Genomic DNA, 12,722 nt, shown 5'->3' with positions numbered 1-12,722 from the left:
TTATATCTTGCAAAAAGATACTCAAAGTCGATTCCATGTGTAACCATCATGTGATGGCATGTCAGACTGCAAAAATTGGAATAACATTTTCCCCCCATGCCTGGACAAGACTTTTGAAGTTGCGTGTAGACTTCATCCCAGTTGTCTTTGCATTTGAATAGGTGACACGTGTCAAGTGCACCTGTTCGCCACTTGACGTGAGGCTGACTGGGCGTCCTTTCAGTTTTCGGCTAATAAATGCTCTAACAATTAATATTTCGAAATTCAATTTTCTCTCACCACGGTTGACGCCTACACTTGATTACTTTTGATTTCCCATATTCGCTTTTAGGGGGGAACTGAGGCGTCTGAGGTTCTTTTGAAATGATTACCCCTTTTCGTTGTCTGCCTATAAATACCAGTGAGCATTTGTCCACAAACTCATTTTCACCAACCTTCCTTGCTAAGTAAGTTCAGAGCGAAAAGAGAGATTTTTGGCTTCAAGTTTGCTGAAGTGCTTTCATCAAAACTGCTCCTTTGGCTTGACGTAACTTGAACCCAGACGCTTGATTCTCAAGTAAGTTCTCGATTTCCTTTATGTTTACTTTGGACATTTGCTTTCTGAATGCACTTTCGATTTCGCTGTAGAAGATATGTAGGAAACCCTAAGTTTTGAAACTCAACGATTTTCCTTTGTCACGGTTCATGCGATTTCATTGTCCATAATGCTTGCTTGTTGAACTGCACAATGCCTATCTTTCATCTTGATTATTTTAAGCTTCATGAAAATCTTTTGCCCTAACTCGCAAAAATTCCAAACTTCCAGAGTTTTGAAATATTTTCCCGTTTTAACGTTCGATATCCCATTTTAACGTTCGATATCCCGACTTAACATTCATCTTGTGTGTTGTCTTTTGTAGATGAACCCAGGTGAGTTTTGGGGAAGCAAACACCAAATCGATAGGATCTGCTTCAACTCTTGCACGAGGATCATCCTCGTCTTCGTTGTAATCCAACTTCTTCGAGTGACAGTCATTCTTCCTTAAGTCTTTTGTTCAGCCATAGGATGATGGCTCGTACTAAAAAGACAATGCATAGGGTCGACGCATAAGACCCTCAAGTGGCCCTGCATGCCACCTTACCCAGCGCCGAACAAGATCCAGCCGTCCAGGAGGAGGAGGATCAAGAAGGGGACGCTACGGTCCAGGAGATCTAGGAGCAGGACGATGTTCGTCCTAGCAATCCCTCTGAAGCGGAGGAAGAGGAGGCGGTTGCACCTCCAAACTATGGGGGATACAATGAGGTCGGGGAGCTAGTTGATGCTAATAGTGACGTCCTGGTTGAGGGTGTGGACTACACAAGTGAGGAACTTACTGATGCGGTTCCTCATAGAAGGCAAGGTACTTTGGATGCCAGGTGGGTGAGCCCTCCGTCCAAGGTTACTGAGGCACGTCTACGGGATCTCGACCAAGATGGCTACCTGGGCGAATCAGACTGTTACATTCCTGCCAATAATAATCGGGCCACAAACCCTGAAAGGGGAATGTGCGCCTGGTCAGGTGCTCATTCCTAGCAAGGGGCATTGTTGCCTTTGCACCCGTACTTTAGGAATGTGGCAGACTTCATCCTCCTCTGCCCGACCCAATTTACTCCTAAGGGCATTAACTATTTGTTCGCCCTCTTCGTTCTCTATGCCTCCTAGAAATGGGATATGCCCTCTCCCCATGAGGTAAGCTTGTTTTTTGATTTGAAGTCCACCCCTAATCAAGGCTAGTTAGGGTACTTCTATTTCTCTCAACCAGACTTCAAGTGGTTGATGGGCACCAGGGATAAGGCCGTTAGCAAAATTGGGCATTTTTTTTACGAGTACTTCATTGTGGAAGGCATGAGAACCACCCATACTCAGTTCCAGTAGATAGAACTCAAAGGCTTGCTCGACTGCCGGGGGACAACGGAAATATCATTCAGCTGACCTCCAAGGAAAACTTTTTAAAGTTCGGGCTCTATCCAAAGGATTTCATTCCTAAGCAAGTGAAGGAGAGGAAGAGGAAATCTGGTGCTGGACGGGATGAGAGAGCTCATTAGGAGGATGAACCCATTCATCTCAAGCATGAAGCTACGTTGAAGGGAGGTGCAAGGGCCAAATAGTATGCTCATGAGCCCTTGAACCCTGAAGATGAGGCTAAGGAAGAGCAGGTGACTCTGCTCAAAAGGAAGAAGAAACTTCTGGCCCAACCTAGGCTTGTTGAACATGCCATTCAAATTAGGGAGCCCATTTTGCTTGATCGGCCATCTTCTCCCGTACTAGGAAAAGGGAAAGTTGCCATGGTAGATATAAGGGACTTGTCAGGTGATGATGGACTCTTGAGTCTTGCTCGGACAACCGCTTTGCAGGATATTCCATCTTGTTTTTAAACTTTTTGACTACAATGCTTTATGCTTCTGATGCCTTTTTTCCTCTAACCATGTTGTTTGTATTTCGTGCAGACATATCTCAGAAGATGCTCGATGCTCTGAAGAAGAGAGTTGGAGGAAGCTCAAGCTCATCTCCTTCGGCCAAGAAATCTATGGGCGATGAGGCGACCCCTTCAAAGGAAAGGGCACCTGTGGGGAAGGTTCTTGACCTTTCCGAGGAGCTTACTGTTTTGGATCCATCTACTCCAAAAGTTGCTAAGGCCAAAGATTCTCGAGGAGGAAGCTCGGACAGGCCTGAGCAATCAAACGGGGGATCCAAGCTGGCCAAGAGCGGATCTGAGCAGGTGCGGGCTCCTACTCCACCTTGGCCAGTGCTTCCAAAGGCCAAGAAAGGCAAAGAGATGCTCTCCCATTACATGAACCGGTTGGTTCCTAAGGTAAGTGACTAGCTGGCTGGTGCTAATAACGAGTCTTCCCTGGAGTTGCTGATGGGAGGAGTCTTGAGGGAATTCACCAGGGTAAGTCTTTGTTGAAAGTTTCCTTTAATTCTTCTTTACTTGGTTCAGACTTTAAAGTTTTTTCTCTGTGTAGGCTGGTCTGAAGTTGGCTTACACCTATTCCCGAGCTAAATCTGCTGCCTCCAAAAATGCTGCCATGTCCAACACCATGAGGGCGGAGGTGGACTATGCTAGGAAGGATGCTGATGACGCCAGGTGGAACCTGGAGCTGTCCGAATGGAGCTGGGTGAAGTCAACAAGAAGCTTTTAATGCTGAGAGGAAACTAGTCTAGTTGACTAAGGACCTCGAGGCCTCCGACCAGCTTGAAGCTACCATTGGCACTCTGTCGGCAGAAGTGAATAGCCTTCAAGAGGAAATGGGAGTTCTTCGGACTGTCTTCCGTTGGCTGGAAGAAGAGAAGAAGACTAAGGAGGAGGCACTTACAACTAAGGTGGGGAGGTTGGAAGAGAAACTTCATGCCTTAGAGACAGCTGGTCTCGAGATCTTTTATGATTTTTGGAAGGCTAACCCTTAGGAAAATTTTGATTCCTTGGGCGAAGCCAAAGATATGTATATCGAGTACTGCGCTTCCCAAGTGGCTTATAGTGAACCCGAGGCGACTGCTTCTACCTCTAGCCAGAATTTTTATGTTCCTTCCGCTCATACAACAGATCCTACAGCTCCTACCGACCCAAAAGACATGAACCGATAACCTGGGACTCCAGCTATTTAGATACTTCTCTTTTTATCTTTCTTTTTTATATATATCTTATTCAGCCATAAGGCCTTTTTCTAAGACATCATGACCGGTGAAGCGGTCTTTAAACTTGCAATTATTTTTCATTTTACAGACAACAGGCTGACCGGGCAGCTTTTAATCCCAGTATTACATGCTTTTGTTATCTTTAATGAATTTCATTCTCTGTTTATAATCATTTTGCAATTGTGTTTGTTTTATCTTTACCAAGTGCTTTGTACAGGTATAGGTGCCTCCCAAGTGACCCAGCAAACTTATGATTCTTGGTCTCTTTTTTTTTACAAGTATACTTTTTTATCTGTTTGGGTCTTGGGTTTGACCAGACCTTTAGGATGCACTGGATGGTAAATTAGCAACATGTTAGTAATTTCGACTCAATTTGAATTTTGAAATAAACATCTTTATTCATTTTTTGATATAAAATGTGTTTGTTACCGTAGTAACTTACATCAGAGCTATTTGATCTAATCTGATCTATTGGCTTAACATGGTATAAAACAAATTGAAGAAATTAGAAATTGTTCTTTAAATGGTTGTCATCCAACCTGAGTACTTTTTCATTTTTGTCGAAACCTTTGAGCGTAGTCTGCCAAGCAGACCATTCACTTAAAAGTAAATGTTCTTTCAGTACTTAGTATGGTTGTCCAACCTGGTACTTTATTGGTAGTATTTTCTTAAATGTTCTCCATTCCAATACCGTCGTATCAGAACAAGTTACATTTTTTAATCATACTTACCTAATTTGTATGCTCTGGATTCGAGGACTTCGATCACCTGATATGGTCCTTCCCAGTTAGGTCCGAGTACACCTGCCATACTGTCTTTGGTATTTAGGAATATCCTTCTTAGCCCCATATCTCCCACAAAGAATTTTTGAGCCTTCACTTGTTTATTGAAATACCGAGCTACTTTCTGTTGATGGGCTATCAACTTTAAGTTTGTTGTGGTTCGCTTCTCTTCGATTTCATCAAGTGATTCGGCCAAGAGTACGTGATTAGTATCTTGGTTGTATGCCAATCTCCTGTGGGATGGTGGCTCGAGTTCTACAGGCAGCATAGCTTCATATCCATATGCCATGGCAAATGGAGTCTCTCCGGTTGCCGTTTGCTCAGTTGCTCGATATCACCATAAAACTTCAGGAAGTTCTTCCAGCCAATTTCCTTTGGCATCTTTGAGTATTTTCTTTAGTGTATCTTTCAAGGTCTTGTACTGCTTCAACTAGACCATTCGCTTGAGGATGTGCCACTGCGGAGAAACTTTTGATGATACCATGGTTCGCACAAAAATCACTAAAGGATTTGCTATCAAACTGCTTGCCATTATCCGAAACTATTTTGTACGGCAATCCGAACCGGCAGATTATGTTCTTCACAATAAAGTCCTGAACTTTCTTTGATGTAATAGTTGCGAGTGGTTCGGCTTCTGTCCACTTAGTGAAGTAATCAACCGGTACCACTGCATACTGCACTCCTCCTTTGCCTTTGGGTAATTGTCCGATCAGGTTAATTCCCCAAATGGCAAAGGGCCACGGACTTTGAATCTGAGTTAACTCGTTGGACGGAGCTCGAGGTATCTTTGAGAATCTCTGGCATTTGTCACATTTCTTAACATAGGCCTTTGAATCTTCGATCATTGTTGGCTAGAAATAACCTTCCCTTAGAATTTTCTTGGATAAACTCTGCCCGGCAGCAGGATTTCCACAGAGTTCATGGTGCACTTCAGATATGAGTCGTGCAGCTTCTTCTTCACTAACACATCTGAGCAACGGCATAGAGAATCCTCCTCTGTACATAATTCCCTCTACTATGATATACGCTGCAGCCTTCCTTCTCATCTTTCGAGCTTCATTCCGATTATCTGGGAGTTCCCCAGTATTGAGGTAGGGGGCTATCGGTGTCATCCAGTTTCGGGAAGTATCAATCATTTCCATCTCTTCCGTGCTAGTGATGCTAGGCTCTTCAAGGAACTAGATAGGAACTAGGTTCGCCTTATCACTTACACTATTGCTTGCCAATCGAGCTAACGAGTCTGCAGTAGTGTTTTCTTCCGTTGGAATTTTTTTGAGACCATAGCTTTTGAACTGTGTGAGCTGGTCATGTATTTTGCTCAGATATGCTATCATCTTTCCTCCCTGAGCTTCGTATTCTCCAGATACGTGATTTACCACCAGTTGTGAATCAGTGCAAATTTCAATGAGCACGACTCTCATCTCTCGAGCTAACTTTAGACCAGCGATTAGAGCTTCATACTCAACTTCTTTATTAGATGCTTTGAATCCAAACTTCACTACAGCGTGCAAGTGTTGCCCCCCAGGTGTGCCAAGGGAAATTCCTACACCAGATAGTTGATCTGTAGCCGACCCGTCTACGTGTAGTTTCCAAGTCAGATTATCTTCACTGTTATTTGGCGAATGGTGTTTGTACCGGCTCGAGGTTGCTTTCTGTTATGCTTCCTTCTTTGCCTGTGCATTCTACCACAAAGTCTGCTAAGGCCTGGCCTTTGATTGCTGTTCAGGGTTGGAAAGTAATTTCGTACTGACCAAACTCCACCGCCCACTTAAGTAGCCGTCCAGAGGCGTCCGACTTTTGGAATATTTGGCGTAATGGTTGGTCTGTGTACACTTGAACAGGATGAGCTTGAAAATAGGGCTTTAACTTTCTTGTTGCTAGAATAAGGCAGTAACCAAGTTTCTCTATCAATGGGTATCGGCCTTTGGCCTCAATGAGCCTTTCACCGATTTAATAGATAGGGTGTTGTATGTTGTTCTCTTCTCTGATTAGCATGGATCTCACAGCGTGCTCTGTGAAAGCTAAGTATATTCCAAGCTCTTCTCTGTCTAGAGGTTTTGACAGTACGGGAGGTTTTACGAGATGTGCTTTTAGCTCTTGGAAAGCTTTTTCACATTCCTCTGTCCACTCGAACTGCTTATTTCCTCGCAGGATATTGAAGAATGGGACACACTTGTCTATTTATTTTGGGACAAATCTGCTGAGTGCGGTGATCCGACCAGTCAAACTTTGCACTTCCTTTGTTTTAGTTGGCGACTTCATGTCTAGGAGGGCTTGAATCTTCTCTGGAATGGCTTCAATTCCTCTGGCATTAAATGAAGCCCACAAACTTTCCTGAGCTGACTGCAAAGGAACACTTTAAGGGATTTAGTTTCATGTTATACTTTCTGAGGACTTTGAAGCATTCGTCCAGGTTTTCTATGTGCCCCTCAGCCTTCCTGGATTTGACGAGCATGTCATCCACATACACTTCCATATTTTTCCCAATCTGGTCTTTTAACATTTTGTTTACCAATCTTTGGTATATTGCTCCAGCATTTTTTAGACCAAACGACATTACTTTGTAGCAATATACACCCATATCTGTTCGGAAACTTGTATGTTCTTGGTCTGGTGGATGCATTTTGATTTGATTGTACCCTGAATAAGCATCCATGAAGCTTAATATTTCATGCCCTGCTGTTGCATCCACAAGCTGATCGATTCTTAGAAGTGAAAAACACTCTTTGGGGCATGCTTTATTGAGGTCTCTGAAATGAATACACACTCGCCATTTCTTGTTCAGCTTGGGTACCAGTACGGGATTTGTAGCCCAAGCTGGGTCGAAAATTTCAATTATGAAATTATTGTTGCGTAGCTTTTCTACTTCTTTTTTTAGGGCTAGTGCTCGCTCTTTGTCCAATAGCCTTCGCTTTTGTTGAACTGGTTGGAAGTTGAGATCAATATTTAGGGCGTGTGACACGATAGAGAGATAAATTCCGACCATATCCTCATGCGACCAGGCAAAAACATCTAGGTTTGCTCTCAGAAATTTTATCAATGCTAATTTTACTTTGAAGAACAAACCTTTTCTGATCTTTAACTTTCTGGGCGGGATATCTGGATCGATCTCAATCTCTTCTAATTCTTCCACAGGTCCAACATTGCTGCTTGGGTCCCCAAGTCGAGGATCTACATCTTCATCCCCGCCTTGGCAAACTCCCTACATGGAAATGTTTTTTCCCTTGTCTGTGCTCTGGCTGGAGGATACTTCCTTCTTAGCCTTGGTCACTGAAAGGTTATAAAATTCCCGAGCAGACTGTTAGTTTCCTCTCAGACACCCTACCCCATTCTTTGTTGGAAATTTCAGGCACGAGTGGAATATCGATGTGACAGCCTTTAAGTCATACAAAGTTGGTCGGCCTAGCATTACGTTAAAGGCTGAAGGAACATCTAATACCAGGAATTGTGCCATAATAGTCATGCTCGTCGAAGCCTTTCCAACAGTGAGGGGTAAACAAAATTGTCTTAGAGGTGCGACTCCTTGGCCGGAGAAACCATATGCAGGTCGGAGACAGGGGGTTTGATCTTTATGCTGGAGCCCCATCTTTTCATAGGCAGTTTTGAATAAGATGTTGGAAGAGGTTCCATTATCAATCATGGTTCTTGCCACCATATTTTTAGCTATCTCGACCTCCACAACCAATGGGTCGTTATGCGGAAACCTAATTTGGATAGCGTCTTCGTAATTGAAGGTTATGGTAGGCCCTCCTGCCCGTGGGATTTTAGGCTTCCTTTCTTCTACGGCCATGATCACTTCTTCTTGATCATGTTGTGCTGTTTGAGCATACCTCTCCTGAGCTTTGCCTGAATCTGCAACTATGTGCGGGCCTCCAATGATGACTTGCAGATGTCCATCTATCGGTGGAGGTAGCAAGTCTTGGTTATTGTTGTTCCTTTAATTCTAATCGATCTTGACATATTTTTGTACATGCGGGTTCTTTTTCCTTATCAAGAATTTAATTTCCCGCTTCAGATAGTTGCATCCATTGGTGTCGTGGCCGTAGCCTCCGTGGAATTGACAAAACTTGGTCATGTCTCTCTTGCTGACATCCTTCTTCATGGGCCTGGGCTTCTTATATGGGGCTAGCGACTGAGTGGCCATGTAAACACTTTCTATATCCTCAGTGAAGATGGTAAATGCAGTGTACTTTGCTTGATTCTCTCGGAGAGCCTCCTCGGTTTTGTCAGTGAACTTTCCCTTCTTCCCATTCCCTTGCCTGTTATTGTTGGAACGTTTACCATTTGAGCTCAAATTATTTGGGTAACGAGGGAGTTGGGCAGACATTCCAGTGGAAGGCGCTTTTGACTTGTCAGGCTTTTGCTCACCTTCTGCTTGTGAATAGCCTCTTCAAGTTTTATGAAGCCTTCAGCACAGTCGCAAAAATCACTCATTGAGTCTACTAGGTCGTTCTTCCTTACGTCCTTCCAAAGTTCATCGAGGACTTCAATGCCCCCCAGTATCACGGACAACTTTCCATCTTCAATTACCCGTGAGACCTTGGTTGCTTCTGTCATGAATCTACTGTTGTATGCTCGGAGAGGCTCGCCTGGTCTTTTCTTGACATTGACCAGGTCTCCTAAATGCAACGGAATTTGGCGAGAGGAGGAGAATTGTGCATGGAATTCCGAGGAGAAAGCTTTCCATGACTTGAGCTTTCCAGGGGCCAGCTTGAAATACCTTTGCTTGACGGTTTCCGAGAGGGTAACAGGAAAAATTCTGCAAGATACGTCACCTCGTACCCCCTGAAAATCCATTTGCATCTCGAAATACTTGAGGCGGGAAAGAGGATCTTCTCTTCCAATGTACATCTTTTAGGTTGGCATTTTAAACTTGTGGGGTAACGCCAGGAGATTGATCTCGGGAGAGAAAGGGGTTCAACGTGCTCGGTCCAACTCAAGATCATCGTTTCTCTGTCCGGCCATTCCTTGAAACATATTCCATAGTTCGTCCAATTGTGCCTGCATAGCTTGACTGACGTGTTTAGCATTTTGGTCGATTTGAGTCACATCAGCATCTTTCTGAGTGGGAATTTGAGCACAGGTTCTGGGCTGCACGATCGGCGTGCCAAGCTGATCGTCTACTCCTTTTCTTTTGTTGAGATCGTTTCAGAGATCGTGAGTCATCCCCAACCTTTCAAATACAGATACGCTTGGCTATCTTAGTGATTTATTGGTTTGGTTAATATGCTGATCGACACCATTAACCTGGTTGAAATTATCAGGTATGACTTCTCCAGATGAATTACTAGACAAGGTCTGCCCACCTACTACTTGGCCTACAAGCGGAACCTGTGACCGGAGATTTGGCTGCTGACCATTTATAGTCTGAGAAGTATTCATCGCTGGATCTTCGTTTGTTTCACCCAAGGGGATGACATTTGGGGGTTGTTGCCCAACAGTTTGATAGGCTTTTCGTATCAGCACAGTAGCTTGCCAACCATGATTGTCAATCTCTGCATGATGAGCCCTTAACGCTTCCATCTCCTTGTCCATCCATTCAGCAAACATGCATCTCTGTTCCTCGAACAAGAGATTTACCGCAGCGCGGAGTTCCTCCTGATCATGATGTAGGGTGTTGGTATGACCTTGCATGAGTCCAAGAGCAACACGGAGGTTTTCAGATCTCACTATCATCTCCAATGGTCGTTCGAACGTTGGTAGTAGGCGGAACGACTGTGTTATGAATGCCCTGGTTGGGTGCTGAACTGGTATTCCCAGTCTCTTGCACACCAGGCGCGATTTCATCCACAGGAGTCATTACACCATGACCCGCATTTGACGGTTTCTCGGGACTAACAGCTGGCAAAATCGTTGTGTTTCCTGGGTTCTGTAATGTAGGATCCACCGCTTGTGGATTTGCCGGATCAACCAAGCCCCTACAAGTCTGTACCACCATCGTACTTGTGGTTAGATTTAGAATGAAGAGTGATTCTTGATTCTGCTCTCAATGGAAGCACCAAAATGTTAACCTCTCTTTTAGCCAACGACAGTGAGTCTAATTTTGTAAGCGATAAGTAGTTTATAATGATTGAAATATAAAAAAGCAATATAAAGACACATGAATTTTATAGAGGTTCAGCCCCAAGCAGTTCGGTAGTAGCCTAATCCTCGTTATTTGTATTAACTCAAGAACAAGGAGAAAGGTTCCTTTTCTTATAGCTCTTACAATAATATCTCTGAATATGAATTCTTAGACATTATCTCTCAAGTTAAAATCCTTCAACCCTTTGCCTAGTGAATATGCATCACTATTTATAGGGCTATGAGCTTGGAGAGGAAGTATTTCCCTTCTCGTTACAATGGATATAAGAAGAAATATTCCATAGTAAATACAGAATACACCAATTGTGGGATTTGGACAGCTTGCCCTATCTCTGCAATCTGATCCCCAAGTTATAGGGATTTCCTTGATGACTCACGATGCGAAAGCTGAATTCGCTAAGGGTTGGTCGTTCTGCGCGGATTGCTAATTGCTTTGCATCGAGCATGCATATGAGGTATCCTGTTCAGATTACATCTTGCAAACAGATACTCGAAGTCAATTCCACGTGTCACCATCATGTGATGCCACATCATAGTGCAAAAATTGGGATAAAACTTAAGGTTTAACTTCTTCCTATATTTCCATATCTCTTAAAAGTCTTCCTTCTAGTCACGACTGTGCTCTTCAAAGGTTTTGTACTTCATCAGCGTGTCATCCACATACTGTTGGGTTTTATGCCCTAAATAAAACTCATTTCAATATAATCAGATTTACTTATTAATATAGATCAGAAATAACATTTAATGTTGCATGGTTCACATGATTTATTTCATGATTATATGTACATAATGTATAAATTCATCTGAAACCCTTTTCACATACTTGATCCTGTTTATTGTGCTGTCAACACATTGGAAAGTAAACATGACTATGTGAATAAAGTTTCCTAGATTTATCAGACACAGGGTTTTACTGATATGATAATCTACAACAAGAGTTTACTTGTATTTGGAGAAATACTATGTTCTTTCCAGAACATTGGTTAAAGTAAAGCTCAGGTTGGATGCATGGAGTATGCATCGGAAGGGACCGATATTGAACTTTGACTTAGATTTATTAAACTTACCGTAAAATCTATTCAAGTCAATATCGCCTAGTTGATCCTAGATCAAATGATCTTAATCCTGATATGATTAGGCTCAATCTTGAAAGGCTATTCGTGTTCTTTGATTTGTTAGTTAAGCCTACTTTTAGGTCAGGGTGATACGTACATTTTGGGAACACGATAGTGCAATTGAGTGGGAGCGCTATCATAAACATGGAATCTATAGCTTCTATCTGGCGAATAGTAAGCAAAGGATGATATCCTTCGAGCTTGACCAAACGAACATAAATGGTTGAGTACTCATTTCACATAAGCTGAAATATCATTTATACGGGGTCAAGTGTTTTAAGGAATAAATACATTGTAGGGTGTAACGGTAATTTAATCCCTTTACAGTGTAGATCATTCATATAGAGGATCATTGATCACATTAGGATTATAACAATGGATAACTAATGATGTGTCTATATGGTGCAACATATAGAGCATTCTATATACTGAGAGTGCAATTCTAAGTTCTATGCGTGGATTCAACGAAGAATTAATAAGTTAGTGAATTTTAGTGCTAAATTCTTGATCTACTTATTGGAAGCTCGGTTATATAGACCCATGGTCCCCCCACTAGTTGAGATAATATTGCTTGTAAGACTCATGTAATTGGTTTTGATTAATCAATTATAATTCTCAAATTAGACTATGTCTATTTGTGAATTTTTCACTAAGTAAGGGCGAAATTGTAAAGAAAGAGTTTATAGGGGCATATTTGTTAATTATGATACTTTGTATGGTTCAATGAATAAATATGATAAATGACAATATTATTTAATAATTATTTATAGTTATTAAATAGTTAGAATTGGCATTTAAATGATTGAATTAGGAAATTGGCATTTTTGAGAAAATCAGATACAAAAGGTGGTAAAATTGCAAAATTGCAAAGCCCAAGGCCCAATCCATTAGTGTATGGCCGGCCACCTATTGTTGTGTTTTAAATTGATTTTTTCATTATTTTAATGTCATATAATTCAAATCTAACCCTAGTGGAATGCTATAAATAGATAGTGAAGGCTTCAGAAAAATTACACTTTTTCTTCTGACTTTTTCTATTCAGAAAAACTGAGCCTTCTCTCTCCCTATCTTTAGCTGACCACTCTC

At 42.2% G+C, this 12,722-nt stretch overlaps 1 protein-coding gene across 1 annotated transcript; it reads right to left on the bottom strand.

The window, feature by feature from the left end:
- Window positions 1-8,380: 8,380 nt before the first annotated feature.
- Window positions 8,381-9,234, bottom strand: LOC115695107 (uncharacterized). Its single transcript, XM_030622197.1, has 2 exons — window positions 8,948-9,234; window positions 8,381-8,825 (listed from the first exon to the last, which is right to left on the bottom strand). The coding sequence occupies exons 1-2, from the start codon at window positions 9,232-9,234 to the stop codon at window positions 8,381-8,383; spliced, it is 732 nt and encodes a 243-aa protein (XP_030478057.1).
- Window positions 9,235-12,722: the final 3,488 nt, after the last annotated feature.

Source organism: Cannabis sativa, chromosome 6 (genome assembly GCF_029168945.1).
Source record: "Cannabis sativa cultivar Pink pepper isolate KNU-18-1 chromosome 6, ASM2916894v1, whole genome shotgun sequence".
Lineage (NCBI taxonomy): Eukaryota > Viridiplantae > Streptophyta > Magnoliopsida > Rosales > Cannabaceae > Cannabis > Cannabis sativa.
The sequence above is the reverse complement of the archived record's forward strand: the minus strand, read 5'-3'. Positions and strand labels throughout refer to the sequence as shown.

What these genes read in the sequence shown, in the direction of transcription:
- LOC115695107 (XM_030622197.1), bottom strand. Translation starts at nt 9,234, where the DNA reads ATGGATTTTCAGGGGGTACGAGGTGACGTATCTTGCAGAATTTTTCCT. An exon ending in GTAATTGAAGATGGAAAGTT is followed by an intron (nt 8,826 to 8,947) that starts GTCCGTGATACT and finishes TAAAACTTGAAG; the next exon opens with AGGCTATTCACAAGCAGAAG.